At 47.5% G+C, this 20,710-nt stretch overlaps 2 protein-coding genes across 6 annotated transcripts in view; both read left to right on the forward strand.

Moving 5' to 3' along the window:
* The window catches only part of SLC12A3 (solute carrier family 12 member 3), a 32,485-nt gene extending 30,245 nt beyond the window's left edge, over positions 1–2,240 (forward strand). For all 4 annotated transcript variants that reach the window (XM_087827225.1, XM_087827226.1, XM_016221000.2 and 1 more), the window contains exon 26: positions 2,099–2,240. In XM_087827225.1, the coding sequence (XP_087683351.1) occupies positions 2,099–2,240 (142 nt within the window). The remainder of the gene's footprint in view (positions 1–2,098) is intronic.
* An 8,387-nt stretch (positions 2,241–10,627) lies between these two features.
* On the forward strand, positions 10,628–19,833 carry HERPUD1 (homocysteine inducible ER protein with ubiquitin like domain 1). Of its 2 annotated transcripts, none has more exons than XM_016221078.2 (8): positions 10,628–10,854; positions 13,468–13,545; positions 13,635–13,706; positions 14,735–14,865; positions 16,838–16,960; positions 17,483–17,833; positions 18,183–18,288; positions 19,067–19,833. In XM_016221078.2, the coding sequence occupies exons 1-8, from the start codon at positions 10,702–10,704 to the stop codon at positions 19,229–19,231; spliced, it is 1,179 nt and encodes a 392-aa protein (XP_016076564.1). In that variant the 5' UTR covers positions 10,628–10,701; the 3' UTR covers positions 19,232–19,833. The 2 variants fall into 2 exon arrangements, with proteins under 2 accessions (XP_016076564.1, XP_016076563.1); XM_016221077.2 differs by having other exon boundaries at positions 10,629–10,854; positions 13,632–13,706.
* Positions 19,834–20,710: the final 877 nt, after the last annotated feature.

Here is a 20,710-nt window from a genome sequence, read left to right on the forward strand (position 1 = left end):
CAACTTGCCGGAGACCTCACAGCTGCAGCTGTGACGCAGGGTCACCGTTTCGCATCTAGGTTAGGTCTAAGGCTGCCTTTCTCTGTGGCTGAGAGATGCAATTCTGAACAAAAAGTCCCTAGTGCCTGAGTGGCTTTTTTTCCTAAAGATTAGGATCTTAAAGCACACACACCCTGTGGGCTGGAGTGTGGAGTGTTAGTGACTGGCGCTGGGTGAGCAGGGAGGGAGCCTGCCTGTTCCTCCCCGGGATGGACAGGCTCTGCTTGAAAGGCCATGCAGGAGTGTTGGGTGTCCCCCGCCCAGATAATGCAGCCACCAGTCCCCTCATGGCCTTGGAAGTTTCTGAATTCGGTACCTGAAAATGGGGAATAGTTCCCAGAGGGCATTTTCAGCCTTTGGCTTAACTGTTAAATCAGGAAGTTTGGTTTCAATATGCCCACTTCCCTTTCCCCAGAAAGTCACCGGCCACAAATTCATTCTAACTAAAGTGACACTTGGTTAATGAAATGCTCTTGTTCCCGCCTGCCTTCCCCAATCCTGGGGAGCTTGCTTTTTTAAAAAGGGTAGTGATATCCCAAGCGAAGCTTTGAGGGTGGAATTTTAAATAGGGGACAGCTGTTTAGGGACCTCAGTTCTCCTTCTCAGCGGAAGTGGGGGTTGCAGTGAGCAGAGGCAGCTGGGATGGGTGGTTCCAGGACCTTGGGTGAAGTCCCAGCTCTGCAGCTCACCAGTTTGGTCAGTAATGACAAGTGATGAGAACAGCTGCTGATGTGACGAACCGCTGGCATGTGCTTGTCTTCGGAGCTCACAAACACCCCAGGAGGGAGCTATGTGTGTCCTCAGGGGCAGTGAGCCATCTGTTAAAGCCACATGGCTTAGGAAGCAGCAAAGCCACGACTCAGATGGCTTCTCCGACGCCAAAGCTGTGCTCTGAAGCCCAGCATCACTCAGCATCACTCCTTTCTGCCTGTTTCCCCACTGGGGGAGGGGGCGGTGCTGCGGGCCCTGCCCTCTCCTCAGGGTTGTTTTGAGCTTCAGATGAAATACCTGCGGATAGACGTTGGGAAAACTAGTACAGTGTCTTGCACGGTGCTGGGGCCCCAACTTCCTGTAACCCCAGCTGGCTTCTCCCAGAGCCTAGAGCAGGGCAGCTGTGGTCATCACAATGCATTTTTTGGAATCTCAAGACGGTAAATAAGTCACTGCCTGAAATAGCTATGGAAATACGGCTGCACAGCCTCCCCAGGGCAGCTGTTATTTGCAGAGCATTGCAGTTCGAACAAGGGGCCCTCCCAGGGCGAGGGCGGGGACCTGCTCCCAGGGCCTTACCTACAGGGCAGGAGGCAGGACAAGGACTCTCAGCTGAACCTTGTGAACAGGTCACCCTGTGGCCACAGGCAGGTGTGTGGCCGGAGAGGCAAGGAGTGGCCTGAAGGGTGGGATCACCCGCTTAACATCCCAACTGTATCAGACCATGTTCTAGGCACTGGGGAAAGAGCAGTGAGTAAGACAGAGCCGGCCTGCTCATGAGCGAACATGCATCCTAGTGGGGTGAGACAGACAACAAACGAATGAGGAGAGGATTTTGAGAGTGAGAAGACAGGTGATTTAGAGATGGGAGGCCTGCTCTGGAGGGGCTGACCAGAGGAGAGGCGCACTTAAGCTGAGATCTGAGAGATTCAAAGGAGCAAACGAGGTAAAGAGCTGGGCGCATTGCCTTCTGGATGGAGAGAGCACCAGAGCAAAGGCCCTGGGGCAGGAATAAACTTGCTATTTTTTTCAGGGATAGTAAGAAGGCCACTGTGGCTGTAGGAGTATGAGCAAGGCTGAGGGTGGTAGGAGGTAAGATAGGGGAGGCTGGTGGGGGCCAGATCATGGGGGCCTTGCAGGCCACCATGGCTTTGTTCAGAAATGCTTCATAGCTGAAGGTACATTTGGAGTCTTGCTTCTAGGGAAAGTGAGAGGTCAACCTTGGGGGGCTAGGAGGAAGGGCTCTTAAGGGGTCACTAAACAGTTGCTGTTCAGAAAGCCAACCACGAGCTGGGCTTGCAGAAGGCCCCTAGGTAATTTCTTAGCTGCCTTTCTTCCTGTCTTGCAGCACCTTGCCCATAGGGAGGAAGGGGAAGTGCCCAAGCTCACTGTACATGGCCTGGCTGGAGACTCTGTCCCAGGACCTCAGACCTCCTGTCATCCTGATCCGAGGAAACCAGGAAAATGTGCTCACCTTTTACTGCCAGTAACTCCAAGCTTGGCCATACCTGCCCGAAGCTGAGGGTGCTTGGGATATCCGCCTCTCCACCAGGACGAGACCCACGCTCTGTCACACTTCAAGCGGTACCATCGATGGTCCAACTGAAGAGGCTGGCAGATTTCCAAACTTTGGTTGGACCTCACTCCCATTGGACAAGTCCTCTGGGCTTTGTTTTATGGGCTGGAGAAATAGCATTTGAAGTTGGGTGGAAAATTCTCGGGTGGATCCATAGTCCTTTTAAATTCTTTTGATTTTGATTATAACAAATTAAGATTTCAGTCTTTGATTTATGGACAAGTTTGAGTTGGAGTGCTGGGTGTGCATCTTGACCATTTCTATAGACATTTCCATGCCTGCCTCCTCCAAGGTCAGGAGAAGGGGCACCCCACATACACACACCTGTAGCCCTTACAGGAGAGGTGCTGGGTTCTTGGAACCTCCATAATGCAAATTTCTTTAACTACCTCTCACTCCCTTCAATAATAATATGTCTTCAATGTTTTGGCTGCTTCTCTGAGAGATCAGAGACTTTCAAACTGTTGGGGGCTACAACCCACAGTAAGAAATACTTTACATTGAGACTTGGAACACACACTGAAACTAATGTGTCACAAACCAATACTTACCCTTCCTGTGGGTGACGCACGCCAATATTTGCTGTTCTCATTCTTCTTTTCCTTGGAATGTTGGTTGCAATCCACTAAATGAGTTTGAGACCTTCTAATGGGTGGTGACCCACAGTTTGAAAAACACAGCTTAGACTGTCCCTTGTGCCCTGAGTTTTTTTGACAAAAACTGATATGAGAAAGGTCATGATGGCCTCACTGCCATTTCCCTCTTCATCCCACAGGGGAAAGAGAGCTAACAAAATAACACTCGAGGGTTATTGACAGTGGGTGTATCAAGAAAGATCTTCAAAGGAGGGGCAAGATTTAGGGAGTCTTGTGCAAGGGTGTTCAATTTCAGGTTTGGTTAGGGATGCAGGTATGGGGGGGTCAGGAATGGAGAAGCAGAGTCAGCAAGTGTATAAAGGCGGCAAGACTGGGCAAAGGATCAGAAAGGTGCAGAGTCAACCCAAGGCCTAGTGAAAGGACGAAAGGATGAGCCACGGGTAAGAGAGAGACAGCAAGTGGCGGTGTGGGTGGTCATAGGATGGGGGTCAGAGTTGAGAGAGAACCTGGGCAAGATGAACCTCATTCATGCAAAGGTGTTTGGGTTCCTGTGGATTGAATGCCCCCAGAATGTTTGCACCAACCAAGCTCAATGCAAGAGCAGAATGAATGTTAAGAGATGTCCAGTGCCTGTGGGTGAGGCTCCCCGAAAGGTCATTTCGGCTCTAGATGTAGGCAGGTAGAATAAAGTGAGTTGTTAGTGGACGGGGCTTGTTGGGCCTTTTCCAGTAGCACAAGGGTGGCTGAAGGAATGAGGCATCTTTGGATCTGCTCAGCCTGCTCCAAGCCCACCGAAGCACCCACTTAGTTATGAAGGCAAAAATCTCTTTCTTAGGGTTAGGACCCAAAGGACATTAGCATTTCTTGGGTCCTGCCACTGCAGAGAACAAAGGCTTTGGTCTCCCGGGCTGTTATAAGTCCCACTGCTCTTGCTCATCAGGACTCCTGAGAGTGACCCAGGGCCTGGCTGAGTTGACTGGGGACAGCTCCTCTGGGGACCTCAAAAGGGTGCCTGCCTCTGAGCCAATCAGTGGACCTGGGACCAACCCCTTCCCCCAACTCCAGATAATGTGAAGCCTCGATCAAGGAATACTTTCTAGAGCCACATGGAAAATCATTTCTTGGCAAATGGGTGCTCCCTCTCCAGACCTCAGGGAAACCCTGATCCAAGAACAGAAAATTCTTTGGCTTTGGGTATTTAAGAAAACAAAACTTCACTATGTTAGAAACTGAATTTTTAACAATGATAATAGCTTTGGGGTGGGGGAAGCCTTGAGTTAACAGTGAGGTCAAAACAATGAAATGAATGAAAATATATTCACTCAGGCAATAGATCTTACTTGTTTGGGAACACACTGTTTTTCAACTCTGCTGAGTGTTTTGAAAAAACTATTATTTTTTCAACCCTGGATTGAACTTTGTCTGAGCTTCCACTGCTTCCATAGGTCATGTGGCCAGATTGCTACATGAATATTCTCTGGAGACACTGACTTTCCCTTTGCTTCTCTTATATGTTTGCAGACTCATGGGGAAGCTGTTCTCTTTAATTTTATAAAAGTCCCCCAGTATTTGTAATCTTGCCTCAAACCAAGAAGTGGAGAGGTTGAGTTGGAAGAGTCAGAGGGTGGGCACCAGGAGAAGTGGATTTGAGTTTCCATTGCCCCTCAAAACTGGCTGTGTGACCTCGATACACCTCTTAATCTCTCTGGGCCTCAGCCTGTGAAATTAAAGAACTGGACCAGAACAGCTGTCACTAGCCAGCTGGCCTGCTGATGACTGTGGTTTGGCCCACACATGGTTGATCAGTGTGGTGGCTGCTGGGGGTGGGAGTGGGGTAGAGAACACATTCTTCAGTCCCCCACCCCCTGGCCCACCACTTCCTTCTGACCTGCTGAGTGATCAGGAGATCTAGAAGGCTCTCCAAGTCATTGTTGGGCCCATTGGGCACTGCAAAGGTGAGAGATTTCAGGCCAAAGTGCGTGTCTCTGTGCCTTTGGATGATAAAATGTTCCATGTTAATGAGTTTCAGTGGTGGGAGCTATTTTCCCTGTGGTCCTCCCATTGTACTGTGCATGGAAAACCTGGCCCTCAGAGAGCTGGGTCATCAGGGTGCTGCCCCAGCCTGCAACCAGGCCAGCCACCAGAGCAGGGACTCCTCACCTACCTCCCCCAACCCCACCACCCCGGGATTCACTGCCCAGTTAGTCCTCAATTTCCCCTCCAGATTTCCTACCCTCCTTTAGTTCCTGCCCAGACCTGTCAGGGCTTTAAGGTAAGTATAGTACAGTCCATTTTTCATCCAATACTCTGAGCTCCACCTCCCAGGCAGAAAGTTGTGGCCTCATTAGCACATGGAGAACCCCAATTAGACTGGATTCCCTTTGACACCCCTGTCTGGCCTCTCTTGTATGGCAAGGGAGAGGTGGATTTCACAGATCAGCTGGAATGTTCCAGAAGAACCACCTGGCTGGGTGACCCCCAAGCATATGCAAAACAGCCAAGTTTCGCTTGTAGTCATATATAACTCAGGATGTAAAAAAAAAAAAAATGCTGCCAACTTTAAAAGTGTTCACTGAAACAGGCCCCAGGGAAGCCCAGCCAGAGGCTTCACTGGTAATTAATTTCCCATTCAAAGTGAGGGTTAATTCTACGACCAAAAGCTTACGCGTGACATGAGCGTATTTCCTGAAAGGGAGCCACAACAAATTCGGTTTCTAAAAATACCGTGGAGGTAGAGCCTTGTGAAGAACCACCTGGAGGGGAAGCCAGACCGCAGAAAGTCACATGGATGGAAGACAGCGGCTAAAAAGAACAAGCATTTTTCATGCCAGAGAGTTCCAAAATGAAACAGGAGATGTTCAAGAGTCCTGTCTTAGAGGAAGGTGGGGTTGGAGAATGAGAGGAGGTTTTGGGAAACAGGACAAAGAGCCCACCCACAAAGACCTGGAGTGAAGCCCTGCGGATCTGACTGATGCAGCCTGGTGTGGGCACGGCTGACCGGAGATAAGAGGGTTGGACGGGTGAGTGGAGTGGCCTGGTAAAGAGGACGATTGACCCAGAGTTGAACAGGAGGGCTGAGCAAGCAGAACTAAGTTTCTAGAAGAGTTGAAAAAGCCCCACCACTTGAAGAACGATGTCCCTGTAAACAATTTCTGTAGTTTTCCGCATCTTTGCCTAAGTGCTAGGTCATGTCTCTAACCAGTTTGGGGAAGCTGGATACCAGAAAAGAAACTAACACGCAGTCAAAATTCCCCTTACAGTACAGGAAAGGCTCCATGAAACTTAAAAAGGAACTATTTTTTTCTTTTCTATTTAAAGTAAAATGCTAGGCTGCAATTAGACAGGTAGATATGATGGGAAATGTGGGCTTCTGAGGTTCCTGGGGCCTGGGTTCAGCCACTCTGTGGATACACCATAGTTTCTTATCCAGCCTCCTGGCGATTGACACCTGGACTGTTCCTGGCACGTGGTGCTATGTTAAATAAAGCTGCCATGAGCATTCTCATGCAAGCCTTTCATTTCTTTTGGGTAAATCCCTATAAATGTAAGAATAGCTGTTGTAGGTTGTGTGTGTTTAACTCTATGAGAAACTTCCAGATGATTTCCACAGGGTAGGAGAGTTCCGATGGCTCCGTATCTTCACCAGTTCTTGGTGTCACAGGAATTCCCTTTAAAAAAGAGTTCCTGCCCAGCTGGGCGTGGCTTAGCGGTTGAGCATCAACCTAGGATCCAGGAGATCGGGGTTCAATTCCCGGTCAGGGCACATGCCTGGGTTGAGGGCTGCGGCTGATCAATGACTCTCTCATCATTGATGTTTCTATCTCTCTCTCTCCCTCTCCCTTCCTCTCTCTGAAATCAATAAAGACATATTTTTTAAAAAAAGAGTTCCTTAGCGATTCTGTTTCACAGCCAGGTTCAGGAACCACTGGACTGGACTCACAGTTCCCTAAACATTAATGGTTAACATTTCTTGAGCACTTTCTATTTGTCTGGATCTGTCCCAGGACCTTTAACAGTATTATATCATTTAAGCCCCACAACAACCCCACGAAATTGATAATCTTCTTCTTCCTATTTTAAAAATGAGGAAATTAGGTCAGAGACGTTAACGAACTTGCTTAAGGTCACATAGCATATAAGCGGCTAACGCTGGGTTTGAAAACAGGCAGTCTGGCTCTGGGTCCAGGAGTTTAACCCTGAGCTATACTCGCCCACCCACGTTCTGTACTCTATGGGGCTTAATGATAGTTGCTACCCTTATTATTTTTATTCAGATTTCACCCTTCCAGAGTCAACTTCAATTTTACCTCTTCCATTAAGTTTTCTCAATCCCCCCTCTTCTTCTCCACCTCTGTGTAATCCCTCGATGTAATCATAAGTCCTTCAGACATGTAGGAGAACTTTTGGGTTGTCTCTTTTTGCATTTTCGTACAGTCTTATCACCCCCGTTGTTTTTGTAAGGTCACCGAGCCCAGGGTCACTTGTGTTTATCCTTCTACTTCTGGCACATTTGTTGACTTGAATGTTTTTCTAAAGGTGCTACAGGCAAAATCACCAAAGAGCTTTGAGGGAATCACAGACATTGGATTGTGTTTTCCCTCGGGGGGGGGGACACCCCAGACATTGGTTTGTGTTTTCCCTCGGGGGGGGACACCCCATTATGCTCTTACTACCAAGTGGAAATGGTGCCCACCCAAGGGGCCCTGATGCTTGCCACAGCAGGCTAGAGGACACCCTGCTACGTGGCATACTTTGTTTCCCAGTGAAGCCGTCATCTCCTGCCTGGCTGCCCCCTCTGCTTGTTTTTCTGGCCTGGCCCCACTGGTCAGTGTTTAGCTAGTTGCAAGACTACCAGATCATAACCAGTCATTTTCTTCCATCCTGATGTATGAGAAGCTACATAATTTGTGAAACCCAGTGAAAAGTGAAAACACAGGGCTTCTTGTTCAAAATGTATTCTGAATTTTCAGATGTTGACAGCAGAGCATTAAATCAAGGGCGGGGACTATGCCATGAAGTCAGCCCTGCGGAAAAGAAACAAGCTTTCCTCAGCAGACAAAAACAATCCCGGAAAGCTGAGCATGGGGACAAATGATCTCCAAAAGCCTCCACCTCCCTTCTTAAAGACAGCTGAACCCGGCCAGGCGTGGCTCAGCAGTTGAGCGTCCACCTAGGATCCAGGCAATCGGGGTTTGATTCCCGGTCAGGGCACATGCCTGGGTTGTGGGCTCAATCCCTAGTCAGGGGAGTGCAGGATGCAGCCAATCAATGACTCTCTTATCGTTGATGTTTCTATCTCTCTCTCTCCCTCTCCTTTCCTCTCTCTGAAATCAATAAAGATTTACTTAAAAAAAAAAAAAAAAAAAAGAGCTGAAAGGAAACCACCCCATGGTCTGTGTTATATTAAGGCCAACTGTTATGGTTTAAATCATGTCCTCCAAAAAGATGCCGAAGTTCTAACCCCAGTACCTATGAATGTGACCATATTTGGAAATGATGTCTTTGCAGATGATCAAGTTAAGATGACCCGTGTCCTAATAAGAAGGGAGGAAATTTGGGCCGGTCGGTGTGGCTTCAGTGGTTGAGCGTTGGTCGACCCATGAACCAGGAGGCCACGGTTCAATTCCTGGTCAGGGCACATGCCCAGGTTTCGGGCTCGATCACCGGTGGGGGCCATGCAGTAGGCAGCCGATCGATGATGTTTCTCTCTCATCGATGTTTCTATCTATCCCTCACTCTTCCTCTCGCTCTCAAAATAAAAAAAAATATATATATATATATATTTTTAAAACATGTTTAAAAGAGGAAATTGGGACACAGACACGCATAGAGAGACACACACAGGGAGAAAGCTCTGTTACCCTGACGGCAGAGAAAGGGGGATGCTGCAACACACCATGGAACTCAAAGACGGCCAGCAAACCACCAGAAGCCAGGAAAAAAGGCATGGAACAGAATCTCCTTCATGGTCCGCAAAGGGAACCAACCTTGCCCAAGACCTTGTTCTCAAGACGTCAAGCCTCTGGCACAATGAAACAAAAAACCCCAGTCCTTCGAACCACCCTGTTTGTGGTCCTGTACCCACCAACCAGACCGGGCTCCTTCTGTTACCCTCCTGCCTTTGTCAGGCTTCTGTCAATGTAAGAAATGTTTAAATCCATAGATAATTTTTATGAGTTTATTTGAGCCAAACTGACAATTCCAGGAAGCAAAACCTCAACAGGCTGAGAAAATGCTCTGGAAGATGGCAGTGTTGTACTTTATTTTATACATTACAATCAAAAGAGGAGGTTAAGCAGGTAACATGAAATCCACTGGGGATAGATTAGGAAGCAAAGGGGGACTGGATAAAAAAATGACACACACTGTACTTCTTTTAAATAGTCACCATTAACATGATAACAATAGTAACAAGGGGGTTGTGGTCTCCTGCTCCGCTGAGGTGGTTGTGCTTTGAGGGGCCTGGAAAAAAAATGAAATTACTTTATTCCAAAGGCTTGTTTATCAGGCACGTTATCCTAGGTGGAGAAAGACGACAGGCTCCGTTTAGGTGAGAAGCGACCTTTGATGGGGAAAACATACTGCCCTAGGACGCGATTCCCACCACGAACTGCTTCTGGTTAGAAAGTTTTCATTCCACACCGTCGGGTGAGGTTCCTTTCGGCCTCTGAGTCTGCGAGGCCGCCAGGCAGGCGCCCCCCCCCCCCCCCCGTTTGCGGCCCCTCCTGGTCACATGACACACCTGGAAAAACAGATGTGCCAGCAGCCCCGGGGCCAGGACCGGCCGGCACAAGATCAGTTTTGGTTTTCGGCACCTTTTTACCTACACAAGGGAGGCAGGGAGGGTGAACTTCAGAGCGGCCTTTGTGGTCGCATTTTGGGAAACCTGAGCACCTCGCCCTCCTTGTCTCAGCCCCCATTTAAAGGAGGCGCCTGCGAGCAGCTCGTCACGTGGGCCCCTTTCCCGGTGTCTCCAGGTGCAGGCGGCCGGTGGCCTGCTTGCCGTCCATGGGGTGATGTCCGTCCCACACTTGAGGGTGTAACGTTCAAGGCCGAGGCCACAGAGGAACTGGCGGCGCTGGGTCAGAGGGTCAGAGGTCGCCCTCCTCGGTTCCTGCAAGAATGGCGCTGCTCCTTCCTTTCCCTTCTAATGAGCTTGGGGGCGCCCTTCTGGGTGGGTTCCCCTCCCCCGGCCCCCGCCGTAGGGTCAGGCTGTAGGGCCTGAGGTCCCTGGGGGGAGGGGGGGAGAAAGGCTAAGTGGGCCTTGACGCCCCGGGTCAAAAAGGGCGGGGTGCGGCTTTGTGAGGAAACAATCTGTGGAGGCTGCCAAGCCGGCAGCGCGCGGGAACGGCCCTCCCTACGGCGCCTAGAGCCCCCGGAGTCAGGGCGCAATCCAGGTTCCTCGGGACAGAGCGCCCAGCGGGGCGCGGCGCACCCAGCCATGGCCACCGAACCCGGGCTCCGGGGCCGCAGCCCGGACGCTGGGTGACGCGCCCGCGGCGAGTTGCATCAGCCGCGCCCACGAGCTCGGCCCGCCCCTCCGCCCACGGGCACGGCCTGCGATTGGGCCACGTCGGGGCAGTGGCCTCTGCCTCAGCCAACGGGTGGCGGCCACACGGGGTTCGGGCCGCAGAGCCGCCGCGCGGAGAGCCTATAAAAGGAACCCGAGGCGGGGGCGCGCGCCCCGAAGACGCGAACCGTCGTCGCGGAGTTTGCGGGCGGCTGCGACGCCGCCAGCCTGGCCCCCGGGAGCGCAGCCGAGCCCACAGCGCAGCCGACATGGAGGCCGAGCCCGAGCCCGAGCCCGAGCCCGTCACGCTGCTGGTGAAGAGCCCCAACCAGCGCCACCGCGACTTGGAGCTGAGCGGCGACCGCAGCTGGAGCGTGGGCCGCCTCAAGGCCCACCTGAGCCTCGTCTACCCCGAGCGCCCGGTGAGAGGGGCCCCCGAGTCCCGCCGCTAGCGCTCCCCGGGCCCCGGCGGGCATCCCCCCAGCCCTCGGTGCGTCCCCCTGGGAATGCCACGTCCCTAAATCTTCTCCCTTCGCCGGCCTTCCCCCGAACTTGAGCGCTCACCAGGTCACCGCCTCCGGGGCTGTGGTCTCCCCGTCCCTGCCCTACCTCGGAAGGCGCCCCGTCTCCCGGCCCTGTGACGGCCGCTTCCTGGTCCTCGGCCGCCATCGCCCCGCCTCCCTGCGGGCGCTCTCCTCTCCGGCCCCGCTGCTCCCGCGTCCCCCGCCCCGTACTTCTGGCTTCTAGCTTGAGCCCAGCCGCTGAAACAGCACTTTGACCTTGGTTGAGTCAGTTCACCCTTCAAGCCTCAGGTTCCCCCCAAACGCGAGGATGACTACGTGTCCCCCATCAAGACCGCGTCCAGTGGCTACACATAAGGACGCGTAAATGCTGCAAAATGAGTTTTCCGAATGTAGCCAGCCTGTCATCGCGGAGAGGGGAGGGCAGGCGCCGGCCCAGGCCGCTGGCTGGAGAGACCGGCAGGTGCTCGCCCGCCCGGGCGGTGTGTACCGAAGGCCCCACACCCCGACCCGGACGCGGCCGCCCGCCGCCCCCCGCGGCCCCCCGCGGCCCCGCCCTGCCACGCTCGACTCCGCCAGCCTCCGCGCGGCCGGGAGGAGCGGTTAAGAGGGGACACCGGCGGAAGGAGGCTCCCGGAGTCTGGGTGTTAGGACTTTGGTTCCTCAGTTACGGAGACTGCCTTGCTTTGTTTTGGGTGACACATCTGTCAATATCAGCCTTACCACCGCCCTGCCTCCCTCCCTCCCTCCCTCCCACGTGATGGAGGCTGTGAGCCGGACATAATATTTACTTTCCACCCTAATATTACGTAAGCGCCAGCAGTGTTCCTTACTGCCCGCAAGTGTAATTCTCCCTCAGACACGAGAGGGCATGAGGGCGGGAAAAGACGGTGAGGTTGTTCCCTCTGATCTCAGGAGTTGCAGTGCGTGGTGGTAGCTCATGCGTGAGGTGGTGTTTGCCCCGTATTTGTCAAATAATGTAGAAGTGCGTTTTCCTTCTGAGTTGTTCTTTTGAAATTTGCTTATTTATTTATTTATTTATTTGCATTCACTTTGGGGCTCTGCAGTTTCACCATAGCTGCTTCAAGAAAGGAGGTGGTTGTGTTGCTGTGAGAGTGGCTGTTAGGTGCACAAAGTGGCCAAGCAGGGTAGTCTCTAGTTGCATCATTTGGTCCAAAGCAGTGTTTTGGAGGTGAGCTTCCCTAAGGGCTTCCTTGGGTGAGAACGAAGCCTGAAGACCCAAAAGTTATAAATTAAAGGCCTCCCAGAATGTAAATTGGGGGTTAAAAAGTTATGGCAGGAGAGTACTGATTTGTTTTTTAATGTGTAGCCTTACTTTATAATAGTTGTTGGCTTAACATATTTAATTGTTTATCTAATCAGCCTCTGGGTAAAAACACAGCAGCAATTTAGGCCTTTAACAGGGAAAACAATTTAAATGACAGGCAGCTGTGGTTTGCAAACCTTTTGCAATGTGGAACTTTTTCATATAATGCAGGACCCGCCTCTGCAATAGCATTTTACAAAATCATGTGCATGGCATTTACTGATAAAGTCAATCAGTGAGAATGGTGGTGAACACAACATCCAATACAGTAGTTCTGTAGTTTGTTTTTGTGCATAGTTGCAAAAATCCAGAGTGATGCGGTTATTGTTTAGTTTAAACTGCTTGCTTTATCATCTTGGGCTACTTGGCAGGAAGGAACAGCTTTATTCCAAGTTTTGTGTAATTGGTTATTCTGGCAAGAGTATGTTGACAAGTTGGTGGTGATCTCCAGTGTACTGACCTTAGCATTTGAGTCCATTATTTTTAAGTACAATTTTTAAAGGAATTAAAAACAGATTTTAAAAGTGAGATTTGTATAAAAGTGTGTGGAGTCCCTCTGGTTTTAAAATCACTGGAATGCATTAGAAGGGTTGGAATCTGGACTCTAGCAGGTAGTGTGACCTTGGACAAATCAGTTTCAGACTTTCTCCCATAAAACGGGGATGCTAATCTCACAGGGTTGTTGTGGAAATGTTACCCACACTGCATCTCATCCATGACTGCATTTGTATGTTGGGAAATGTCTCTTCGAGGGCTTAAGTTTAGAATTGCTTCATGTTATTTTGGGACACTGCTAGGTGGTTTTGGTGGAGGCTGACTTGGAGAGTACTTTGAGTTTTCTCGGAAACTAAACACAAGTTTCGAAGTTAGTTGTTATAGAAGCCCCAAATCAAATGTGTGTTTTAGTGGCAGAAAGCAGTTTCCCTAAGAGTTAAGTAGGTTGCTGTAGGTTTTGTGGACTGGATATCATTTGCCATCCTAAATTTATTTATATGTTAGAGACCAGTTTAAACTTAAAAGCACTTTCTAAATATAAAAGTTTTGTATATGGGGCCTTTGAAGAAATGTTTTCCTGTAATTCTGGGGGAAAACATATATTTAAGTGATTTGTACAAAACAGTGTCTTCTGTGGTTGGGAGTTTGTGGGGTTAAACGCTGACTCTGTTACTCTCTCTTTCCATGATAAGCGTCCAGAGGACCAGAGGTTAATTTATTCTGGGAAGCTGTTGTTGGATAACCAGTGTCTCAGGGACTTGCTTCCAAAGGTACATCATTTACATATTAACTTTGGAATGTTTGGAAGTTCTTGCCAGGTTGAGGCCAGGTGCTAAAGTGCTTCCTATTCCTCCAGCAGGAAACCCGGCATGTTCTGCATCTGGTGTGCAGTGTGAAGGGTCCTTCCAAAATGCCCGAAACCAGCGCAAAGGTAGGTCTGATTGTCATGCCCTGTGTCCTTCAGACTCTGAAGGGAGGGAAGAAAGGAAGTTGGATAAAACTCTTGAGGGACTGCTTATGGCCTTTTTATCGTCATGTTTTGTTTCTTCCCCAGCGAGAATTAGGAATTAGAAACTGTCATCAATACAATGAGAGTTGACAGTGGCAGACAGTTCCATTATTGTTGTAGTGGAAAAGTAGAGTTCCAATCACTCTGCCTTCTGGGATATGACTTGACCTGCAGGGCTGTGTGTCCAGATCACTGGAGCTAACAAGGCACTATAAAATGGGTTTTCATTGACTTGGACACATAAGTTTCTTCTAAGGAACTTTTAAATTTTTTTTTTCTTTTTTTTAAATTTTATTTTTGTTTAATATATTACAGATGCTAATTTTTATAAAGAGTAAAAACGTGAATATATTTTCTTTGGAAGTTTTCATTGTGATTATTTAGTTAGTTAGATAGGAAAAGGCCAGTCTCTAGCAAGTGATCAATAAAGACATATTTGATAGTCAAAATCATTTATTTTTCATCTCACAGTGGTGATTGAAATATATGGTATTAATAAATGTGGTGACACACTCCAAATTGGCATTACATCTGTAGTTCCCGAAACAGCTGAACATAGCTTAGGAAATTCCCTCCTTTTAGGTTGCTGGCTGGGCTGTTTTTATAAATCCTGTTGGTCAAATTTACTTTCTTGATTTAGTAAATGTAGCCATAAGAGAGATAGAGCATTATCAGGAAGCTTTTTCACCAGTGACAGCTTCATTGGAAGATTTTAATGAAACTATAACATAGTTACTGTAGAAATAAATAAAATATGAATGAGATATATATATTGAGATTATGTTAAACAAATTTCAGAATATTTTTTATATAACATTGTATATATTTAATTTTGTTACAGTCAGAGGTCAGGGTGGGGGACATAAGCCATTCCCAGCAAAATCATTCTTTTAGCTTGATTTCAGCTGGTTGCATCAGGCCCTTTGTTCTCATGTTCATATTGCACTTAGGTTGCTGAATCCACAGAGCAGTCCACTGGTTCCAATCAGGGACAGTATCCTGGGGATTCCTCAAGTGATGGTTTAAGGCCACGGGAGGCTCTTCGGAATCTTTCTCCCTCTGGATGGGAGAACATCTCAAGGTGAGTGTTACAATAAAGAACCAGGTTTTTGCAACGTGAATGTGCCCATTTGCATCAATTTAAGAATAAGGTGTGTTTACACTGTCTCGGCACAGAACTTTAAAATGTACAAAGTGTTGCTTTATAGGGGTTTCACTTGAAAGATCTTTTATGTATTTAACTTTTCTCACTACACGGCCTTTTAGGAACATGTAAAATGTGGAGACACATGTATTAAAAGGCATTTCCCCTCCTGCATGGCTGTGCTTTGCATGTGCCGATCTTGTGGTGGGAGATTAGTGCTGCTGCAGAAAAAACAGCTGTTGTAAGTGGGATGCAGCTGCTTCGCTGAGCGGCTTGCCCATTGCATTGGGTGACAAAAGGTGAAGAGACCGTTTTAAGAAATGCTCTGCCAAGGACTGTGTTGGTGGTGCCAGGAAAAAGGGCCATTTTCTGTAGAGCGATCAGAGCCTTTTCCTTTAGAGCAAAAGCTAGAAGTGACCTATGATCTTTTAATACATGATTATTTAATACGTGATTATTGATAACGCCAGGTGTTTAAGGATTGAGGAGTTTTTCTAATTAATTGAAATTTCAAGTATACACAGAAATGGAGGGAGCTGTATAATGAATCCCCCATAACCATCACCCAGGCCCAATAATAATCAGAGTGTTGCCATACTCGTTTTATCTATTCCCCATTCCCTTTTTCCCCTGAAGATTTAAAAGTGGTTCCTAGACATCTGTCATTTCACCCCTTTTAGTTGTCTTGTGTATCTGTGGTGCCATCATCAGAGCTAACAGCAGCACTTCACTATCCTCTCATTTTCATGCGCTGTAATTTTTTTAACTGATCCAAAACAGCATCACACCAGTCCTGCTTGTATTGGAACACTGTTTTAGAAATACTCTGGGTATGGAATTTGGTTAAAAAAGACTGTCAGCATATAAATTGGCTTCCTTATTGGGTAGAAACACTTAGAACTGCTTCCCTTTTTCTGGCTACGTAACTTGAGAATTGAGGCCCCTGTCTGACTTGTGAATTTCACTGTAATAAAACTTGATGATTTCATTCAATAACTATTTGTTGAGCAGCCAGTGCATATAACTTTGTTTAAGGAAATGAATTGACCAGTGGAGATGACCATGTAACAACTCCTGATCTTCCCGCAGTTCCATTAGTTTCCATTTTGTGAAGTGGGGTTCACTGTGTGCGGCTCACAAAGCCACTGATGACCCCCACATCCTGTCCTAGGTGGTTTAAGGCTGTTGCATGGTAGAAAAAGGAGTTTGTTTGGTGCCAAACGAAGAGCTCTCAAATCTAGCCCTGCTATCTACTAGCCCAGTGACCCTGTGCAAATACATCTCTTGTCTTCCCTGAGCTGCACTCAAGTCTCCCCCTATAAAATGGAAGAGAGCTCCCTCTTCACAAGGTTGTTGGGGATTGAGTAAGGTAACAGCCCAACAGCCTGTCCAGGGCACAAGGTGTCAGTGAGCATGCACTGGTAATGCCACACACACACACATCACTACCCCATATACAGATTGAGATCTAGAGGCGAGGGAGAAGTGGGTATTGGGAGGAGGGCAGTTTCCTTCAGGAAAGGCTTTGGACGAATGTGGCTATTTAGAGCTGCTTCCTAAAGGGTGAACAGTGGGTTTGGACCTGCAGTGAGCCTCGGCAAGTCATAAATGGGGATGGGATCCACTTAGCCTGAGAAGGTTCAGCTTGTTGGTACACCATAGTGATGGCACGGTGAGAACCCAGTGCTGGGCATGGGCTCTTGTGTTCCCGGGGGATCTGGACCATGGTAGGAGCACTTCATCAACTAGTACTTCCTGTGCTCACCTTAAACGGTCATCTGTGTGTAACTGTCAGAACGCCCATTCTTTAGTCTCTTTGATTTGAATTCCTGATTTGTCATTTAAACTCGGTTTTCACTTATTTGTACTAAACCAACTCAAAATGTTCATTTAAAACCATCTTTCCTAGGCCTGAAGCTGCCCAGCCAGCATTCCAAGGCCTGGGGCCTGGTTTCTCGGGCTACACGACCTATGGGTGGCTGCAGCTCTCCTGGTTCCAGCAGATCTATGCGCGGCAGTACTACATGCAGTAGTGAGTCCTTCCCTGATGTGTGGGGTGGCCGGGGCCCCGGGAACAGAGAGAGGTCCCAGCCATGTTACCTATCCAGTTAGGGATGTTGCCCCGTGTCTGCAGAGCCCTGCTCTGGTCCTGTGGGTAGAGGAAGGTGTAAATGATAACTAGTAGCTAATTTGTGTACTGATGCAGGGGTGCTGATGTCTGATACATGGTTTCATGACTTCACTGGGAATGTTACTTCCTTTTCAATATGTATCTTTAAAGTTTTGGGGAAATTTTAAGCACCAGACTCTTACAGTGGCTGGATGTTTCATTCCATACAAAATTTATCATGTTGCTGCTCCTGGGAGAGGAAAGGCATGTATAGGTACGACTGTCAGTAAAGAAGTTCTTCAGTAGTTAAAGAAACAATTAAGTTTGTATGTACCTACTTATAAATGCTCACAGTAGAAGACCCCTGTAAATAAGGTGAGGAGAACCACAGTCTTCACGGTGCTGTGCTCTCAACAGTATCTGCCTCTGTCATTTCTATTTTAGTTTAGCGGCCACAGCAGCATCGGGGACTTTTGTTCCCTCACCAAGTGCCCAAGAGATACCTGTGGTCTCCGCACCTGCTCCGGCCCCTATTCACAACCAGTTTCCAGCTGAGAACCAGCCAGCCAATCAGAATGCTGCTCCTCAAGTGGTGGTTAACCCCGGGGCCAATCAAAACTTACGGATGAATGCGCAAGGCGGCCCTATCGTGGAAGAAGATGATGAGATAAACCGCGACTGGTTGGACTGGACCTATTCAGCAGCTACATTTTCCGTGTTTCTCAGTATCCTCTACTTCTACTCCTCCCTGAGCAGATTCCTCATGGTCATGGGGGCCACCGTGGTTATGTACCTGTAAGTGGATGATTCCCTTTCCTTTCCCTTCCTACAAATCACACGTTATGGTGACCCCAACACGTATTGAGCATGTACTGTGTGTGAAGTACTGTTTAGGTTGCTGGGTGTACAATGGTGATTAAACATGGCCCTGCGTTTAAGAACCTGACAGGCCAGTGAGAGAGTCTGGGAAATGGTGTGATAGGATGTCTCTGCAGATGGGCTTCGATGTGAGCCTCTAATTGGATGCTGCTCTGATGAGAGGAGGGGAGTGAGGGGGACCTTATCTGATGAGAAGACCCTTAAACTCTTGAGTGAATCTCACTGTGATGTTGGCTAAGATGGACTTTATGTGTTTCCTTTGAAGGCATCACGTTGGGTGGTTTCCGTTTAGACAGAGGCCAGTTCAGAACTTCCCGAATAATGGTCCTCTGCAGGAAGCTGTGAACCAGGACCCCAACAATAACTTACAGGTATGGAGCTTCCGGAGGGCAGCGAGCTAGGTGTGAGATGCCCGGCTCTCAGACACTTAACCTTTAAACATCCAGTATCTTGGTTTACCATTTTATTAGGCTCAACGTTTCAAGTTTTTTCTCCTGTTTAGTCTTAGAACAGTAGCTATTTTTAAAACATTAAATGTGTCATAGCATCTGTCAGGTGTTTTTGTCATAGCAATTTGCACTTTGGCATATTTAAATAATTTTTTAAAGCTTACTATTTTGAGTGTTCAGTGGTCTGTAACCTTGAGTTATGCTATGGAAACTGCTAATGGATAGTTATTCTAATTAAGGATTAAGAGCATGAGCATGTCTCTTGGAATAGATTTCCTGAAAAATAACACACAAATAGAATTTTTATAAGGTAGCTTAATGTATAATCCTAGAGGATATTTTTTTATAATATAAATTGGCATTCTAGTATTTGTTTTCAGAACCCTGCGTTTCCATTTTAATGTTTTAACTCACAACAAAGGTTAACTTAATTACTTGTTCAATAATAGTTGAAGATCTAGTTACTACATTTGTTTCAATACTCCCTGCTGAGAATATTCAAAATGAAGAGAATGTCACCAGCATGGTTGTGCAGTGGAGACCTGAGAAAACTCCAGCCAGAACACCCTTCCCTGGGGTCCCGCCTGCCTAGCTGCTTCAAATATGGCGCAGGGGCCAGGGATGACCTCTGCCATTGCCCAATATTATCTGGTGTTTATCACCGTCCTAACTGTTTTCTCACTGTGTTCATTACCTGTAGGAAGGCCCTGATCCTGAAATCGAAGACCCCAACCACCTCCCTCCAGACAGAAACGTACTGGACGGTGAGCAGACCAGCCCTTCCTTTATGAGCACAGCGTGGCTCGTCTTCAAGACTTTCTTTGCCTCTCTCCTTCCAGAAGGCCCCCCAGCCATAGCAAACTGATGCTGTTTGCTCTCTGGCTGCTGGTGGATCTAACAGGCATGGACTGGATCATTTGACTCCAACTAGATTCCTCACCTGGACATGGCGATGGCACAGAATTCGTAAAAAACCACCAAGGAGGAGGAGATGCTTTTGTGATCAAGCAAAAGCAGAAAGTAAGACGTGAAGCCATGATACAAATTAATGAACAAAAAATGCCCAGGGCTTCTCATGTCTTTATTCTGAAAAGCTTTAATATTTACTGTATGTAGTTTAATAGGCATTGTAAATAGAAGGCCTATTGTTAGTGTCGCATGTTTATGCCTGAGGACCTTTTCCAGATGTGTGTGTCTGCATGTGTGTTTGTACATAGGTGTCTAGAGGCAGAAATGGTTCTGCTGGTACGATTTGATTCCTGTTGGAATGTTTAAATTACACTAAGTGTACTACTTTATATAATCAATGAAATTGCTAGACATGTTTTAGCAGGACTTTTCTAGGAAAGACTTCTGTATAATTGCTTTTTAAAATGCATTGCTTTACTTTAAACCAAGGGCAACTGTGCAGAGGTAAAACCTTTGCTGGGTTTTCTGTTCAATAAAGTTTTGCTATGAATGATCCTGGCAGAGACTCCGAGCAGTTTTCTCCGTGTCCGTGTCCACTGGCTGCTCAACAGCTGAGTTGCTGATTTTTACATAACCTGAATGTTTACTTCTTTTTTTAAAAGGACCATTGGTACTAACAAAGAATGGTAAGGCGAGGCCATGAAAGTTTTAACATACTAAGAATATGCTTGTGTTTGCCCCCATTCCCTATTTAAATAGCAATGGCTTATATAGCAGTTCAGTTCCCCACATTTAAAGTTGGTGGCATTAAGTGTCTTCCATCTTGGCAATTCTGTAGTAGTTTTACTTGCTCAAATGTCATGCTTTTGTAAGCTGAGCTGAGCTGAGCTTTTGCAATATTAGTCCTTTCTTTAATTATTAGTTTTGAGACTAATCTTAAAAGCAAAGTTCTGTATACTTTTCACATGAATAATGTTCTAGGTGGAGTGCTAAAGGCCTGGGCAGTGTTATATTTGGCAAAGTAAATCAGCTTATACCACGGTTATGATCGTTTAAATTAATCATCACTGGAAACGTTATAACAGTGAATAAAGATTCATTGAACAATTCATAACAAGGTGCCACGTGGATGCAAAGGTATTTGATGTATGGTTATGTTTTAAAAAGCCAACTAAGATCATTATGTAAGGAGTTAAATGGTAAAAAGTTTCAGATACTATTACCTCCAGAACCGAGGAGCTGTCAGAAGGCAGCAATTATTGATAAGCTGTGAAGGCAATATTTGGTTGAAGGGAGAAATGACTTGGGGTTGTAGGTTTTAGACTTTTAGAAGTGAGGTCACTTAGAAATGACTTGGTGTCGGAAATGATGGAGGAGCTGGAGAGAAGGGTCAGAGCAAAAGCAAACCTGAGATGAGACTTGCTCTTCCTGCCAA

The sequence above is a fragment of the Miniopterus natalensis genome, chromosome 18, assembly GCF_054644295.1.
Source record: "Miniopterus natalensis isolate mMinNat1 chromosome 18, mMinNat1.hap1, whole genome shotgun sequence".
Classification (NCBI taxonomy): Eukaryota; Metazoa; Chordata; class Mammalia; order Chiroptera; family Miniopteridae; genus Miniopterus; species Miniopterus natalensis.

Coding starts and splice junctions, on each gene's coding strand:
- HERPUD1 (XM_016221077.2), top strand. CDS start 10,702: ATGGAGGCCGAGCCCGAGCCCGAGCCCGAGCCCGTCACGCTGCTGGTG. Junction 16,961..17,482: donor CGGCAGTACTACATGCAGTA/GTGAGTCCTTCC, acceptor TTTCTATTTTAG/TTTAGCGGCCACAGCAGCAT. Junction 18,289..19,066: donor ACCCCAACAATAACTTACAG/GTATGGAGCTTC, acceptor CATTACCTGTAG/GAAGGCCCTGATCCTGAAAT.